General features: G+C 34.0%; 1 protein-coding gene across 5 annotated transcripts in view; it reads left to right on the top strand.

Moving 5' to 3' along the window:
• Positions 1 to 2,166: 2,166 nt before the first annotated feature.
• The window catches only part of LOC118745928, a 43,462-nt gene continuing 27,441 nt past the window's right edge, over positions 2,167 to 18,187 (top strand). Inside the window, exons 1-3 of one of the 5 annotated variants that reach the window (XM_036479590.1) lie at positions 2,423 to 2,512; positions 3,255 to 3,345; positions 5,320 to 5,480. In XM_036479590.1, the coding sequence (XP_036335483.1) occupies positions 5,389 to 5,480 (92 nt within the window). In that variant the 5' untranslated portion in view covers positions 2,423 to 2,512; positions 3,255 to 3,345; positions 5,320 to 5,388. Of the gene's footprint in view, positions 2,363 to 2,422; positions 2,513 to 3,097; positions 3,223 to 3,254; positions 3,346 to 5,267; positions 5,481 to 18,187 lie in introns of those variants that run through there. The other 4 variants (XM_036479587.1, XM_036479591.1, XM_036479588.1 and 1 more) reach the window with 4 other exon arrangements.

Here is an 18,187-nt window from a genome sequence, read left to right as displayed (position 1 = left end):
TGCTGTCAATTAAAATTTCCTCACTTAATTAGGAAACAAAACAAACACAGTTGATCACAAAAAGTGATACAGATTTCTATCAGCATCACATCGATGTTGAATTTGCTTAAATTTTCTTTATCCAAATAATGTAAAACAATAAATGAAATCTCGATCGGCGATCACTGAAACGCAGCTAGCCACTGTATACTCGTAAAATCAATGTTGCCACTTTTTCTCATTAAACCATGTTCGAATCGTGGAGATTTTGGAAGATCACAGGGTTGCTTTTAGCATTTAGAATCTTAATGCAAAAATGGAGTTGCATTTAGGTGGCGAATTTTGTATGGATAAATGTACATTTAGAGTAGCATTTAGAGCTAAATGCGCTAAATGTGCTTTTACGCGTAAGCAAAAACAGCCCATAAAACTGTAATGAATCCATGAACTTGTTATTTTTACTTATTTCTTAATAAAATGTGATGGTTTTATATAATTAATAAAATTTAAATCAAAAAATTAGTTTTTTTTTGTTATGAAATCTTCAATAAAGAGAAAGAAAATTTTTTTCAAGTTTCAGTAACCTTTTATGGTTTTTTGTAGATTTTACAACTTGGAAGATTTTTATTAATTTATTTATATACTAGCTTGTACCCGCGGCCATGTGACTTGTGGTTCCGAAGTTATGGCTGATAAAAAATTCCAAGCCTATGTTAAGTGCTACGCCCCATTTAACAAACCCATTCATATATACCTTACTATAAGCACCTACCATAGACATGTCTGCATACCAAATGTCATGTTTATGTGACTTATGGTTCCGAAGTAAAAACTGGTAAAATATTCCACGCCTTTGGGATTTGCCGCCCCCTTTCACAGTCTCATTTATATATGTATATACCTTACTATAAGTACCTACCATAGATATGTCTGCATACCAAATTTCCAGCTCATGTGACTTATGGTTCCGAAGTTATGACTGACTAAAAGTTCCACGCCTATGTTATCTGCCACGCTCCCCTTTTACAAAATCATTTATATATACCTTAAGATAAGCATCTACCATAGATATGTTTGCATACCAAATTTCAAGTTCATGTGACCTACGGTTCCGAAGTTAGAGTTGATTAAAAAATTCACGCCTATGGGAGGTGCCATGCCCCCTTTTCTAATATCGCCCATATTTTCCCATGAGTATGGAATTAATTTTATTTATCTCGACAGCAAATTCCACAAATATTTCAAGAGATATACAACATGAAAATTTTAGTTAGTATAGGGGTGCCACGCCCTCTTTTCCAGTACTGCCCATTTTTCTCTATGCCTATAACCTTCCCGGGGTAAAACCAAATAAGTGTGCAAAGTTTCGTGCGATTCCGTGCCGCGGTTCCCCTGCAAAAATCATTGGACCATGTAGTCTATTTGTGGTAAATTGGAGTACTTACAAAAGTGTTCCTCTGTCATGCTGTATCGGACCAACTCGTGTCTCTGCGCCAGCTTATTGTTTGTTATCCGATCACTGCTCGTGTTTTAACGAAATGTCATTGAAGTTGATCATTTGAAAGCACATTTTAATGTCTGGCTGTAGCTGAACGTGTAGAGATGCTCGCTGTTAGTTGTTAGCTCCCAGCATGTTCGGGTTCGAATGCCATCAGAGGCAACATTTAATTTTTAATTTTTGGCTTGGTTTTTATTAATTTCGAAAAAGCATTTGAGAAGTGAAGAACAAAAGCGTGTACAAACGAAAAAATATAACAACAATGCCATTGTTAATATGTTGGAGTAGTTTTGTGCTACTCTGATGTAATGCAGGGATGGAGTATATGGTCCTGCCCTAGGACATCGCAATGCTAATTGGACCATATTTTTTATATGAATTGTGGTTGATTTTGGAGTACTCCTTGATCCTTAGGGAGTACTCTTTACACGCATGCATGGAGTAGTCGCGATTTTTGCAGGGTCACAAGTTATAAGGTAATAAACAAACAGACATTCACATTTATATATATAGATTAATCTAGAAAATAAACATTTCGTATAGACTATTTGGCAAAAAATAAAAAATAAATTAATAACTAATTTAGCATACTATTTAAGAGTAGTTTGAAATTAAATTTCGAAGAGAAATCGAAAGCAGAAGAGTTTAGAGCTCTGCGAATACCAAACCTTCTGGCAACACTGCTTGTAGTGTCATACGCCACTGTTCTCCTCGTTCGTTCGGATTTCGCAGCTCAACTCGTAGAAATTGTTTTGCATTTGGTTCGGGACGGTAATTTTCTTTTGTGCTATGTATTTAAAAAATAAAAATTTAATGCTACTTGGCAAAATACCGATAACCTAAAGTGTAACCGTGTTAATAAATGCAGCGCAGTTTAGTGCTTGTGTAATGAAGACTGGCATAGTTTCTATGAATAGAATGTCGACCCTTTTCGGTGTTCGAAACAATCCTGTTCAGTGATTAGGAAAGAAGAAAAATACCAAGTGGATAAGAAATGAAGTGTTAAAATTTCGTCTTATGAAATATTCTAAAAGTGTAGGATATTTTCAGTTATTTGTGTATAATTACATTTAAATAATTGGGTGCAAGTGTATAATCGAAGCTTGTACTTACATGTGTACAAATATGGGTGTGCACTAAATTTTGGTGATCGTAAAATTTGCTGTGAAATCAAAAATTGTAACGTAGAATAGCCTTCACATACTTTGGAAGTAGACGACTTTATTTTGTTGCTAATTGGCCCTATGCCACATTTTTGCTGATAGTAAAGCGTTTTTTTTTAGCATATCAGCAGCAAAACAAAGATAAACATCTGTATGTAATAAATAAAACAATTTAATATCCATTGCTGTATCATTAAATTTCGAAATTCGGAAATGCTGATGGGGCCGAAATGTTTGCGTTTTTCCTTTTAATTGACATTTCTGCAATTTTGTTGTTTTTTATTTCGTTTGTCTTTTATTTACAGTAGTCCTTCCACATGCTGCACTCTTTTGAATTGTATATCACCTTTTTTGTTTTTCTTTGTGAATTTGCTTTATGATTTTCGTGTGGACAAAAAGTGGTGCAGCTCGTGAATCATAATTTTAAATATGTAGAATGGACATACTTGTGGTTTTATAAGTAAAATATCTGCTGGTGTTTTTATTTTCATTAACTGCAGTTGTAATAAAAATGCGAAATTAAGTTGAAAAGTGAGTCTGATATTCCCATTCCTCAGCGAAGTAAATTATTTTTTTATTAAGGTTAATAAAATATTTCTTCTGACATCTAATAGGGTCCGAAAAAATATGCCTTCATAATTAAATATGTACATAAATAGTAAACCTTACATTTAATCAGAGGAGAAAAATCACCATTATCTAAAAGTAATTACATACCTATCGTCACCTCAATTCACAAAATCCCTAACCACCAAATTTTTTATTTTACAGGAGTAGCAAAACATAGAGGTTGTTCACACTTGCCTCGTTATCAGGTTATGTGGTTATATTTTTTTTATAAAGTTTACAACAATAAAATACACAACTCAATTTTTAACCAGATAACCTGATAACCAAGCGGGTGTGAACAACCTCATTATGAAAATCGAATCATAAATACGCATAGGGCATTTTAAAAAGTGGCATAACTCTTTTTTTTTTTGGTACTAACACGTTCAAATTTTTAAGGAAGTTGTATTTTAATATATCCCACCAAAATCTGCGAAAAACGCAGTTTCCAAAAGAAGTGCTCGAAACTCCATACATACATATGTAATTCACAAAGGCCTTAACCGACACTTTTTTGAAACTGCGTTTTTCGCAGATTTTGGTAGGATGTATTAAAATACACCTTCAAAAAAAAAAAATATTTTGAAGTGTTATTACCAAAAACACTGGAGTGACATGCCACGTTTTAAAAAGCCCTACCTGGTTTTGATACTTATTTTATAATGTTTTTTGCAAGGCGAATTTATGCAAGGTGGTGTTACTGGCGAATTTATATTTTCGCCGCGGTACTTATTAATGTCAAAATAGTGTGTTTGTTGTAATATGAATTCGCCTTGTTTACAACAAACACATCATTTTGACATTAATATGTACCGCGGCGAAAATCTAAATTCGCCAGTAACACCACCTCGTATAAATTCGCCTTGGTTTTTGCTTCTGTAAAATAAAAAAATCGTTGGTTAGGGCCTTTGTGAATTACTTAGGGTTTACACCGGACTATATTGTCAAGACAATTATGTCAAAATGATGTGTTTCTTGTAAACACAGCGAATTCATATTACAACAAACACATCATTTTGACATAATTGTCTTGACAATATTGTCCGGTGTAAACCCTAACTTAAGTTGACGATATGTACATATGTACATATGAGCTGTTCAGTGCACAAATTGATTGACTCCATCAACAAAAAGTTGGGAGATGCGATCAAATAATGTACATTATTTTTTAATATTCCATTTATATTATTAAATCAAACAAATAATGTTATTATAAATATTATGTACTATTGTATGTTATATAAAGTTATTATAAAGGTAATAAGTTATGTATGCACTGAACGGCTCATATGTAAGTATATACAGTTGCCCACAAAATAATAAGAGTGCGATAATTTGAACAGTTTTGGCTATTTGTCTTTTGTTTATTTAATGTTTCTTATGTTTTATAAAAGTCTAGCTGGTTATACAACAAACTATATAAATTCAGATTTCAGTCTTTGTACAAAAATTTTAAAAACCGCAAATTTTCATTCAAATTTCAAACTTTTTATTCAGAATCTTTATAAAAAAATGTGGTATGCAGTTCTGTAGCCCATTTAATTCTAGTAAGTTTAATACAACTAAAGTGCATTGTTCAAGTTGCTAAAAAATCCCGTTGATTTTTGAGAATTGTTTTGGTTGAAGGTGTTTCACGTTTTTTCCATACAAAGTATGTTCGCCAATTTTCTTTTGTATGGAAGACACTGTCAACAAAAAAAATTTGCCAAAAATCAAAGAAATTTTTTTAGCAGCTTGAAACTTGCACTTCATTGCACTAGGAATAAATGGGCTACAAAACTGCAAACCACAATGTTTCCTAAAGATTCTGATTAAAGAGTTTGAAATTTGGCTGAAAATTTGCGAAATTTGTATAATTCTTGTACAAAGTTTGAAATCTGAATTTATATACTGTTTGTTGTTTAAGCAGATAGAATTTTATAAAAAAATAATAAACATAAAATAAACAAAACACAAATAGCCAAATCTGGTCAAAATATCGCACTCCTATTATTTTGTGGACAACTGTATGTATGTAGATATTGAGTGTTCATGAATCAACGCAAGCGAAAATATTAAAAATATAATTAGTGCTATAATAAAAGAAAATATATTAAATGAGATATTCCGCAATTGAAATAAAGAAAATAAAATAGCAGAATGCATTGTGATAATACGAAAACATCATCAGAAATAGAACACGTTGATTGGAGCACTGGCACCGGCTCAGGACATCACTATGCTAATGTCAGGTAAATAACACTTCCTGTAATAAAAGAAAATATCAAATACATACTTTCTACTTGTGTACTATGTACATACATTAGGCTGATCAAAATTAACTAAGCTAACCAATTTATGACCTTAACCCTGGACGTGCTTGGTTAGTCGATTCGACTAACAAAAATCGTGTTTCTCTTCGTACCTCTCTCTGAGTCATTAACCTTTTTGTTTATTAGGGAAATATTTACTTATTTGTACAACGATTTTGTCGTGGGGCGGAGGGGGAGTGGGCGTGGCTCTCCAGACTCCCTAAATGAAAGAAGATGGACGCCGCTTTATGAACCTTAATGTATGTAAAAAAAAATAAATAAAGAACTAAAAATCATGAAATGATTTTCCCTTTTACCTGTTTTATGTTTATTATTTAAATTCAAAGTTGGTGTAGTCGTTTCGACTAACAAGCCCGCAGACAGGGCCATAAGAATGAAGCAATTCCAGGGTTACTAAGAACAAAATTCTCCCATTTGTTGTTGTTGTTGTTGTAGCAGCACGTAGTCCCCGAATCGGTTGGTTGTTTATTCATCTTCGTCTTCCCCATCTGACTCCTCCAACCTTAGGCGCAGGAAGAGCGCAGTCTCAATAGGTTGAGTCCACAGCGCTTCGGGTGTAATTTTTCCCATTTGGAAAAATTTTTATTCCAAGTTTAAAAGATGTTGGTAGGTATTAAAAATTAAAAATGTTATAACTATTTAACCGTTTGAGATAAAATTTGTTTCTTGCATATTCCTATAGGGCATTAAATTCTCTCCGGAGGCTTATAGTTTTTAAGTAATTTGCATTTCAAGTTGCAAAAAATGTCAAATTAAGCCTCACTTTTTGCTTTGTAGACCAACTGAACTGAAATATCGGTGCTACCACACATAACATAAAATGCAAAAAAAAAAAACAAAATTAACATCGAAGATGGGAAACGATAAAAACGCACATAATACGGTTTTTTTTTTCATTATATATCGATGTATTGATTGAAAAAAATGCGCTGCAGTTAAAGATCGGGCGATTATTTATTAAAACTTGTAGTGATTTATCGAAGTATCAATGTTTAAGAAGGGACGCTGGCGAAAATTTGTAATAAAAAATCGCGCGATTTCATTATTTATTGAATTTTTTTGTTTTATTTTTTATTTATTTATATATTAATAATCCAGAAAATAAACATTTCGTACAGACTATTTGGTAAGAAATAAAATATAAATTAATAACTAATTTAGCATATTATTTAAAAGTAGTTTGAAATTAAATTTGGAAGAAGAGAAATCGATAGCAGAAGAGTTTGAGAGCGAGTTAAACTCGTTTAGAGCTCTGCGAATAGGAGCATTATTCGCATAATTCTTCCTGACGAAGTCCAGAGAAAAAATATCATGATTGCTAAGGCTTCTTGGTGGGATATTAAACGTAATCCGTTCGAGTAAGAACGGCGAGTCAATCGCACCCCGAATAATGTCAAAAACGAAAGTACGAGAAAGAATAATCCTCCTATTGTGCAGTGATTTAAGGTTTATGAGCATGCATCTAGCAGTGTAAGATGGGAAAAGGTCAAAAAAATGTAGAGAGCGTAGAGCATAACGAATGAAAGATTTTTGAATTCGTTCAATTCTATTAATATGACGGTCATAATATGGTCGCCAGATGAAGACAGCGTACTCGAGCTTAGAACGAACAAGAGAAGTGTATAGTGTTTTATGGTATACGGATCAGTGAAATCCGAGCTAAATCGACGGATTAATGCGAGCATTGCATATGACTTAGCAATGGTATAATTTAGGTGGCTGTGAAAAGGAAATCTGACATCAAAAATTACTCCTAAGTAAGAAACTTCATCAATGGTGGCAAGCTGCGAAGCTTCCACGGAAGTTAGCAGGGCACGCGATATTTTTTAAAGTATGTCCGCGGCAAAATTATGCTTTTCACGGATAATTAACGGCAAATTATCAAATAGTTAGTTTGGGTTTAACTGCTTTCCTTAATTGGTTTTCAGAACGTGTCCTGCTAACGCGATATTTTTTTTAGTTTTAGTTTTAGTTTGGTTTTAGCTGGTTTCCTTAATTGGTTTTCAGAAGTTGTCCTGCTAACTTCCATGTAAGTTTTCTATAGCAGAAGCTAGCCGGGTTGCTATCCGTTTCAAAAACGTAAAAAATATTCCAAATGTTAGTCAGAGTTATAAGCGATCGGAGCGCCATATTTCATCTACAACCGTGTAGCTATTTCTGAATGAAGAGAGGTCTCGCATAGTGAAGGTTTTTAATTTCATCAAATTTCAAATCCCCTTATACCGATAAAAAATTTCTTAATTAAAAAAAATGAAACTGCACGTTAAGGACTTTAATTTGACCTGCTATTACAAAGAACTGTGCAAATTTAATGACTATCACAAAAAATGCCTTCTCGTATAATATACCTGCGTATGTACATATCGTTACCTTAATATAGAAAGGACCTATCTCATATCATCGCTGGAATGCAAAAAAAGTCGTAACTACGCAATCTTTTTTGTTGTATAAAACGATGTAGAACTTGTAATTCGATGAAATCCATCATACACCCAGAAAAAGGTTTAGTGACCAAGGGGCATAGTTGGATATGGCGAAATAAATATCTAGTTCACGAAAGTCTGCAAATTACAAAACGACTACCTTGATTGGCCAATATTGTTAGTTGAATAAAATCATTGTTGAGCAAATATAAACAATGCTTTGGTTGATACAAGTTTTCAATTAATTATGTGAACCTGCTGTAGACTTGAATCAGTTAACCGTTTATTATTGGAAAAAAAGTTTCAGTTTGACACAAATAAAAATTTACTCGATGGTGTTGTGTTTACTTTCTTCTTTTATTTGCATACGAGTATATTAAGCATAAAAAATACATACATATTTACATAAATAGTTACTACTTAGTGTAAATAATACATATGTATATGGCGGTAAGAATTTCCTAAAAAGAAACAATGAAACAGGAACAGTCGTGCGAAAACCCAGGTCAATATCTGCTGGAAGTGCTGGTTTAAGTATACTGCTTTGCTTTTTCCTTGGCTAAATAGACACTTTCAAATTATATTTTCAAAACTTTATATTTTTAAATAACTATGCGCATACCGAAACAACTCGCGGCAATAGCAAAACTGAAACTGAGACAAACAAGTGTGGGCATGTCATAGTACACACTTTTGTTTCTCTACTAGGGATGTTATTTTTTTCGATTTTTGCGATCCCGGAATTTTCGGGACATCGTTCATACAATCCCGGGATCTCGGGATTAGTACCGGGATTTAGATATTCATTATTTTCCAACAACGTAACATGAAAAAAATGCATCTATATACTGTGAGAAGCTGTCCTACCATATAATAAATAATAAATAAATGGTTTTGAAATCTACTTTATTATTTAAGTTGTAAAATATTTCATTGGTAACAAAACAAAGGACAGTAATTAAATTTATAAGCATTTAACAATACTTTAGCGTGTACATATCTGATAAAGTAACTTAAGTCATGTCGAAAAAAGCTCGATGCAAAAAAAGCTTAAGTCAACATATGTATTGTGTGGCTGAAAAATGTTCATAATACTAGTGGCAGAAATAAAAGAAACGCCTTACTTCAACCAGTTTAGTCTATATTTCTTTTCTTTATTAAATATTCAATTTTTTTTATAAAAGTCTACCTCATTTTATATATAATTAACTCCATTAAAATTCGCATTTCATTATTTGTAGAAAAGTTATAAAAATGCAAAAAAATTTGCAAAAATTTCTGACTTTTTACTCAGCATTTTTAGAAAAATTTTAGGTACGCAGTTTTATAGCCCATTAAATTAAAGTAGGATAAAATGAAGTTTCATGCAGTTACAAAATACCGTTGATTTTGGGGAATTTTTTAAACGATGCTTGGCATTAGCTCTGTTCGCGTACGCACTATCCAGTAAATCCAGTACTAATTTTACTGGTTTTTTACTGGATGTCGTTTTCGTACGCGGCGTAGCGTGACGTGGTGTGCGCGCCGGTCGCGGGCCGCCGCGAAGCTAAGCAAATTTAATGTTTGAAAGAGAAATGATGTCAATGGATTTTATTTCACCCTGGTGCGAAATAAAGTCAATTGACATTATTTCCGTTGATCTTATTACCTGTCACCGTGCTTTTGACAAAATAAACCTATTTAAATATATAATAAGATGGAAAATACTAGTTTTCTAAGAAAATTGCATCGGAAAATAACAAATTAATCAACTGTTCATAAAACTAGCAACTTCTTGCTGGTTTTGCGTTTTCGTACTTTCTTGCATATTTCACTCATTGGGAGTAAATATTGGCTTACTCTCCGAAATTTGGTTACTGGCAAGTTACTGGATATTTTTTGCTGGAGAATACGAAACCACAACTATTTTCTTCCATATAAACAAAATGTCGAACATACTTTGTATGGAAGAAAATGCGTGACACCGCCAGCAAAAAAATTATAAAAAATCAACGTTACTTTTAGTCACTTGAAACTTGCACTTTATCCTCCTGTAAATTAATGGGCTATACTTATAAAATTGCGTACTTAAATTTTTCTAAAAATTCTGAGTAAAAAGATTGAAACAGTTTGAAACAAAAAAATTTCAAAACACACCAAGCAATGAATATAATTTTTAGTTTTAGTATTTTTTTATTAGAACTTTATAATTTCAAAGATATTATAGATTCTAAAAAATTATTTAAAAAATTCAGTGCAACGTAGAATAAAAATGGGTATCAAATGAAAGAGAAAATTCTGTGGGATTTAAAAAAATTTAAATTCTTTTGGGTTCACAAGGACGAACAGGTATTGAAATGCCCTTTTAATCAATTTTATTTTTTTAAGCTAATAAAAAAGGACTATATTCGACGACGTTGTCGTGTTTATATTAGTCCTTAACTTAAAATTTTTTCAAAATAAATATTGCAAAATTTCAAGGATATTCAAGTAAACAATTTTTAAGAACATTTTCAATACCTTATAATAATAATAATAATATCCCAAAGGTTTTTACCCTCCATTCCCGCCCATCCGCACGAGGGGCGCAGTCCGCATGACGTACGGAACCAATATTTTAAATTTTTGTGCCGAGTCACGATAGGCAGGAGTTTGTTAAGTGTCGAGATCTAAAACTGTTCAGCTACAGAACTAAATTCATCAGCTGATTTTATGTATTTATGTCAATAATTCACTTATTGAGAGAGGAGAGTATCGCTTTCTTAATGCTGAAAAGCGGATCTGATATATCAAACGTGCTGGAATGAGAGTTAAAATCCTGGCATAAGCAACGGAGTGGGTCGTGCAATTCAAAATTGGTTTTACAAGCTTTCAGAAATATGGGACAAAAGTGTCTTGATACGCGTGACGGAACATTAAAGCTTACATCAGCCAGAAGAGACGGACTTGAAATTGAGCCTGTCAGTAATTTAACCATAAAAATTATACCAAGCATTTCCCTGCGACTGGCAAGTGTAGGAAGGTTAATAAGTTTTAAGCGACTCGTATAAGGTGGAAGACTATATTGAGAATCCCATCGGAAATTTCTTAAAGCAAAAAGTAGGAATTGTTTTTGAATTGATTCTATCTTGTCTGAGTAAATTTGATACCTTGGATTCCAAACCACCGAGCCGTATTCCAGAATCGGCCTAACTAATGTTGTAAACAGGGTTTTAGTGATATACGGGTCACTAAATTCTTTTGACCATCATTTCACAAATTCAAGTACACCTTTAGCCTTGTTGACTGTCACATTAATGTGAAGATTAAAATTAAGCTTAGGATCCATTGTGATACCAAGGTCCACAAAATTGTATACCTGTTCCAGGTTATGGTTACCTATTATATAAGAAACTGGCAGAACAGCTCTTCGCGAGAAGCACATTACTTTACATTTCTTAAGATTTAGAGGCATAAGATTTACTTTACACCAGTAAGCCATGCTGTTTAAGTCTGATTGTAGCAAAGACCTTTCTTCAATTGAAACGTACGATTTATAAAGTTTTACATCATCTGCATACATTAAAATTTTGGAGAATTTTATATCTGTAGAAATATCGTTTATAAAAAGCAAGAACAGAATCGGGCCTAGGTGGCTACCCTGAGGGACTCCTGAAGTAACATCAATGACGTCAGAGATAGTATTTTTAAACAATACCCTTTGTGATCTATCATAGAGGTATGAAGAGATCCAACGTGGAAAATTAGGTGGAAGACCAAGAAGATCAAGTTTATAGATGAGCAACGAGTGGCACACTTTGTCAAATGCTTTACTGAAATCAGTATATATAACATCAACAGTTTTGCTCTCACTAAATGCTTTTGAGATATAGGATGTTAATTCAAGTAAATTTGTAGAAGTTGATTTGCCCTTGCAAAATCCATGTTGACTGTATGAAATGCTTGAAGTGATAGAATGCGTCAACCGATTTGTTATAATTGCTTCAAATAATTTAGGAATTGCAGAAAGCTTAGCTATGCCCCGGTAGTTCTCCACTGAAGACCTGCTACCGCTTTTATGTAAGGGGGTTATGAACGATTCCTTCCATACAGTTGGAAAAACGCCCTCTTTAAGAGACAAATTAAATAAGGCTGTTAACGGCTCATAGAGATAATCAGCACAATTTCTAAGAAAACAAGTGGGGATCTGGTCAGGACCATAACTAAAAGACTGCTTTAAGGACTTCAGGTAAACTAAAACATCATCGGGAGATATTATAGGGTTATGTATTGAGTTAATTGGACTTAGTTTAAAAGGATAGTCAAAGTATGCTTGGGAGTTAGTGGAATAATTGGATTTAAAAAACTGAGCGAACATGTTAGAAATTGTTTGATTATCACCAGAGACGGTATTTTGATACTTCATGGCGGAAGGAAACCCACATACATTTCGCTTGGAGCTTACGAAATCATAAAATGATTTGGGGTTATATATTATACGTCGTTTGACTTTACACAAGTAATCTTTATAACACTTTTTGTTTAATTCAAAGAACTTGTGACGCAAAAGTGAGTATTTTACATAGTATGAGTGTAAGCCGGTTTTTTTGTGTAATCTAAAATAACGTGACTTTCTGTTTTTCAAGTTTCTCAGTTCTTTAGTGAACCATAACTGTGTTTGTTCTACAGGAACACACATGCGTTTAGGCACATACTTTTCAAATAATCTATGTACAGTAAAATTAAAATGTGCAACGCTTTGCTCAACTTTTTCTTTGTATATAGGCCACGACAATTTAGACAATTCTTTATTCAGATTTTTAAAGTTCGCTTGCGAAAAATCAAAGCGAATATTTGGCTCGTATGTTTGGACATCGCAATTTTGACCATCGTTTATAATTTCGTAAGCTATCTCAATAGCAGGGTGGTAGACATCTTCGGGCAAAGCTAGTGGGTCACATTTATTTACAGCCGACTTAGATGCATCATCAACATAAACAAGATCTAATACTTTGCCAAACTTATTGCGAAGTACATTAACTTGATTCAGGTAGAGTTCAGCCATCTCCTCCAAAAATACGTTGTTGCACGCGCTAGACGAGAAAGGTACAATATCATTGTCGATGATGTTCCATGATACATTTGGTAAATTAAAGTCACCCATCAATGAATCAGAGGGTTTAATCATTGAATTAATTGATTTCAGTAAAGATACATGTTGTGAATACACTGATAAGTCAGATCGGGGAGGAATATAGCATAGAGCTAAGTAAGTAAACCCCCTTCCAACCTGAACACGAATGCATTTGAATTCTGCAGATTCGATGTGTGGAAGACTAACTTCTTCAGATGGTATTGAAGAGTCTACGGCAAAGAGTACGCCACCGCCGACTCTGTCCTCCCGATCTCTTCTGTAGATATGATAATTATTTGAAAGAATCTCTGAATTAAAAGTGTGAGGTTTGAGCCAAGTTTCAGTCAAAGAAATTATATTATAATTGCATTCAAGGCCATTAAAATATAAATTCGTTAATTTAGTATTTATGCCTCTTACGTCTTGATAATAAATACTTAAAGCAGATTTAGTAATCAGTTTTTTGGTTCTGTATTCTGACGGGGAATATTTGCTAAATTATTATTTTTGTTGGGCCTATACTCAAATTCACGAACGAAAGCTCCGGAGGGCCAAAAAGAACTACTAAGCAGCATGTCAAAATTTTCTAAATTTACGTCTATTTTAAATGAAGAAATATTTCTTTCATATTTAAAATTAAATTTTCTGATACTTAAGTTGACAGTTTTAACTTTGGACGAGATGTAAAACTTTATATCGTCCTCGGAAGTATCCCTCGAAAATCTAGATACAAATATAGACTTCTTTGGGGGAACCACAACCAGTCTCCTAGTATCAGACTCGATTACCGGCGGACGGGGTTGAGTAACTGAGTTACTAGTTGAGGGTAGAGTAAGCGTTGGAAGATTGGATGGTGGTGCCACAACTTCAACGGGGGACGGGGAAGATACTGCAGGGTCATTATTATTAGAAGCAGACTTTGATATATGTTCAATGTTATGCACCAAAAAATTTAATCTGTTGTGTCTCTACAGAATTTTCTCTTTAATTTGCTACCTATACTGATTTCCTTAGTACATTGCACTAAATTGTTTAAACCATTTTCTGAATTACATATTCATATTATTCAATTTTCAAAGTCCTTTTAAAAAATCCTGACGTCAGAGAGAAAAGCTTAAAAAGCAATTTTACTGCATATATTTGGCCCATGGCTTCGCGAATATATTGATTTTTTTGTGTGTAAAATTGCCTTTCGCACGGTGTTATGTGTATGTACAATTAGCTAGACATATATAAAAAAAATATTAAATATTAAATAAACAAAAGAAATATAGCGAAAACTAGTCAACATTGTTGCTATCATTGCAATTACAAATCCCGGGATTCTTTGCAAATAATCCCGGGATTTTCGGGACTTAGAAAGTCCGGGATCCCGAATTAACATCCCTATTCTCTACCTAGCGCAGTGATCGACATGCCATAGCTTACTGAGCGCTCTGTGACCACATGCTTGTTTCACCCATATACGAACAGCGGTAGCGGAGCAATCCCTGAAGGAAAGATTGGTCCATTTGCTCGAAAAATATAGTCGTAGGTATAGTAGCTTTGTATCTAGACCAAAGGTAGTCCAAAAATATAAAGTCATGTAATGTAAAACAGGTGAATTGTACTAAAAGTGGTCCGAATGTAATGCATAAGGTATGAGTTTTGATCTAAAACTGGTTACAATGCAATGCAGAAGCGGACAATTGGTCCGAGCCTAGGACATTCAATGTTAAATGTAAATAGAATTTTACATGTTGTTGGACCAAACTTTGGACTAGTTACAATCACTTGCAGTCTAGTTTGGGGTGTGCTCTAAGTCTATTCCGAGATCATACAGGGATGATTTCCACGCACACAGTCTCATTCATTGAATCGATTCAAAATATGTTCCGCTCTCAAACCAAATTGTGGTTGCCTCAACTAAGATTTGGTAACTATGACTAAACCATGTGTTGAAAGAATGCTTATCTGCATTAGCAGAGCTTAATAACATCCTTTTATGAACCACACGTTAAGTTGAATGGAATTTATAGAAATATGCTTCAAAGAAATATTTATTAGTGTTTACCAAACCCTTCAACTAAATTAATGATTTGGTACAACCTAGATTAATATTAGAAGCTTTAATATATTTAGTTATAATTACCAACCCATGGTAATAGTTCCCAATCCTCGGTAACAGTTGCCAAATATTGTCAAAATTCGGGAACTAAATATCTTTAGTTGTCGAAACTAACCCTTTTTCTCAGTGTAATCAATCGAAAAGTGAATTTTGGATTTTTATTAGTTACGGATTTTTCAAACTAAAGCTTTCATAAATCTCTTTCGATTGACATCCATATCTAAATAATTTATAAAACTTGTGTATAAGTTAACTAAATTCGTCTTTTCAAACAGGTGGCAGCCTTCTCCAAAAGTATTTTCAAACTAAAATATTTTTAAATCTCTTTCGTCTGACATTGTGATACACTTATATTTAAATAAACTGATCAACTAAATTGAATTTCATTGCTCAAACACGTCGCAACCCTCCTTAAAAGGGTGAGAAATAAATAGTTTTAAATTAAATGTAAGTTTTTAAACACGTGGCAACCCTCTTTAAACTTTCCAAATGTTCAAACTAAAGATTTCTTAATATTGATTCGTTTGACTCTCGTATTTTAATAATTCATATAATTTTTGTATTCTTCTTCTTCTTTTTTGGCGCTGTAACCGCCTAAGCGATTTTGGCCGAGTTCAGCAAAGCACGCCAGTCGTTTCTCTTCTGTGCCAACTGACGCCAATTGGAAACGCCAAGTGAAGCCAAGTCCTTCTCCACCTGATCTTTCCATCGCAGTGGGGGCCTCCCTCTTCCTCTGCTACCACCAGCGGGTTCCGAGTTGAATACTTTCAGAGCTGGAGCGTCGGTGTCCATTCGAACGACATGACCAAGCCAGCGGAGCCGCTGTATTTTAATTCGCTGCACTATGTCCATATCGTTGTAAAGCTCATACAGCTCATCGTTCCATCGTCTGCGGTAATCGCCGTCGCCAACGCGTAAAGGACCGTAAATCTTCCGCAAAATCTTTCTCTCAAACACCCCAAGAGCCGCCTCATCGCCTCATCATTTTTGTATTAGTTAATTAAATTAGACCTTTCTAACGGGGAGCAGCCCTTTTCAAAAGTATTTTGAAGCTAAAACCTTCGTCTGACATTGCGATACATATTTTTTATTAACGGATGAATTAAGTTGAATTTGATTAATTAAACATGTGGCAACCCCGCTGAATTTAGTTCAGAAATAAAGATTTTTCAAACCCCCTTCGATTGATACGATATTTTAATAATTTATTTAACTTAGTAAATAATTTGAATTTAACTTTTTTAAACAAGTGGCTACGCTCTTCCAACACCTCAAAAATATTCTGGTTTTCAAACTAATGATTTCTTAACACTCTTTAGTTTGAGATCCATATTGTGATATTTCATAAAATTTGTGTATATGTTAACTAAATTCGGCATTTCAAGCAGGTGGCAACCATCTTCAAAATATTTTTAAACTACTACCTTCTCTGTAATAATTGATTTACGTTTTCCGATCGCTCTTGCAATCGTATGTCTTCATCAGCCAAAGGTAGACAGTTTTGTCGTTCGTTTATTAGGGTGTAACGATTTGCAGATGCATTCCCGTGCAAGTAAGAGACCATCTAAGTGTTGAGGGTACTAATAGACATAGACCGTTTTGCAGTATCACCGACGATATGTACTTACCCTTATTTATTATGTATTTTCTTTTAAAACCTATATCAAACTTTTAATTGTGACGGGTGTGACATGTGACGAGCGTGACCAAAATAATGGGGTTTTATTCTAAAAGAAAAACATATAAATACTTAAAAGCAATTCGCACATATCCGCCTGTGTCATAGCGTTTCTTTCGTTAGCTTTTTTACACTGTGAAAGATGTGTTTTCTTAAAAAAATAACTATTGTTTGCATTTTGTGACGGGCGTGACAATAAAATATGCTTTGCTTCAATATATAATAAAGTAATTAGCAGTTGCCCGAAAAACTTACACTGTTACAATGCTGACGAATTGTTCTCTGCATTGACCGTTTAAACAATGCAAGAAAGACAATAGACTACGAAAATCAGTCTTGTCAATTTTACAGAAAATTAACCTCTCATATGTAAAAAGTAAAAAAATATCTGATTTTGAGATAAATTTCGACATTTTGGCTTTCAGTCTTGAAAGTTAGACTTATTTAGTCTTATTTGTTAGAAATAATACACACAAATTCTTAAATTTTATTTTCGTTTCATTCTGTATCGATTACCGTGGAATCAGCCACCTTTTAAAATTGGAATAAATATTTTTCCAAATAGGAGATTTTCTTCTCAGTAAATAACTCTTTTTAAGTCCATAAATTCGTTAGGTTAGTTATTTTGGATCACCCTAATGTACATAAGTACATACATATGTATATACAGCTGTTTGCAGACAAACGGCCAGTCGGACTAGGTTTCTTCCAAAAAGTACGTATAGAATGGTTCTTTATCCACTGAGAAGTAGTTACATAAAGATGAGGTAAACAAGTTGGCGCCAGGAAATCTCCACTAGGCAGACTTATTTGTATGTGTTGTGTAAGTGAGGTGTGTTGCCTGTCCGCCATTTGCTGTGAGTGCTGCTGTGGAGGGTGCTGCCCCGTGGTGATAGTGGTCGGCATCGCAGCAGCACAACACAGGCCCTCATAGTTCTTCGTCCAATGTCGCGTGGCTCGCAGTCCTGAACATGCCCTAAAGTGACACCAGCCAAGGCAGGTATTGCATTTGACGGCAGCGTGTGGGTGGGGGTGCGGTTGCGTCTGTGGTTTGGTCTGCTGTGTCTGGTTTGGTGTAGGTTTCTGACTTAAACGGGTTACTAAGATCGCCGAAACAACAGCCCTTGGTCGGGTAAAACCCGAGCCATTCCGGTATGTAGAACCGGCTGTTGTGGGAATGTTTAATCGTTACTTAGCATTGCAATTTATGTGTATGTTTTTTTTTTTTTCTACATACAATGAAATAAATAAAAACTAGGACGCGACATTTTATAAAGTTTTGCTTATTTTGCTTTAGTTTTTTTTTATGTTTATTTATTGTTTTTT

This window comes from Rhagoletis pomonella, unplaced genomic scaffold (genome assembly GCF_013731165.1).
Source record: "Rhagoletis pomonella isolate Grant_MI unplaced genomic scaffold, Rhpom_1.0 Rhpom_scaffold_00010, whole genome shotgun sequence".
NCBI classification, from domain to species: Eukaryota; Metazoa; Arthropoda; class Insecta; order Diptera; family Tephritidae; genus Rhagoletis; species Rhagoletis pomonella.
The sequence above is the reverse complement of the archived record's forward strand: the minus strand, read 5'-3'. Positions and strand labels throughout refer to the sequence as shown.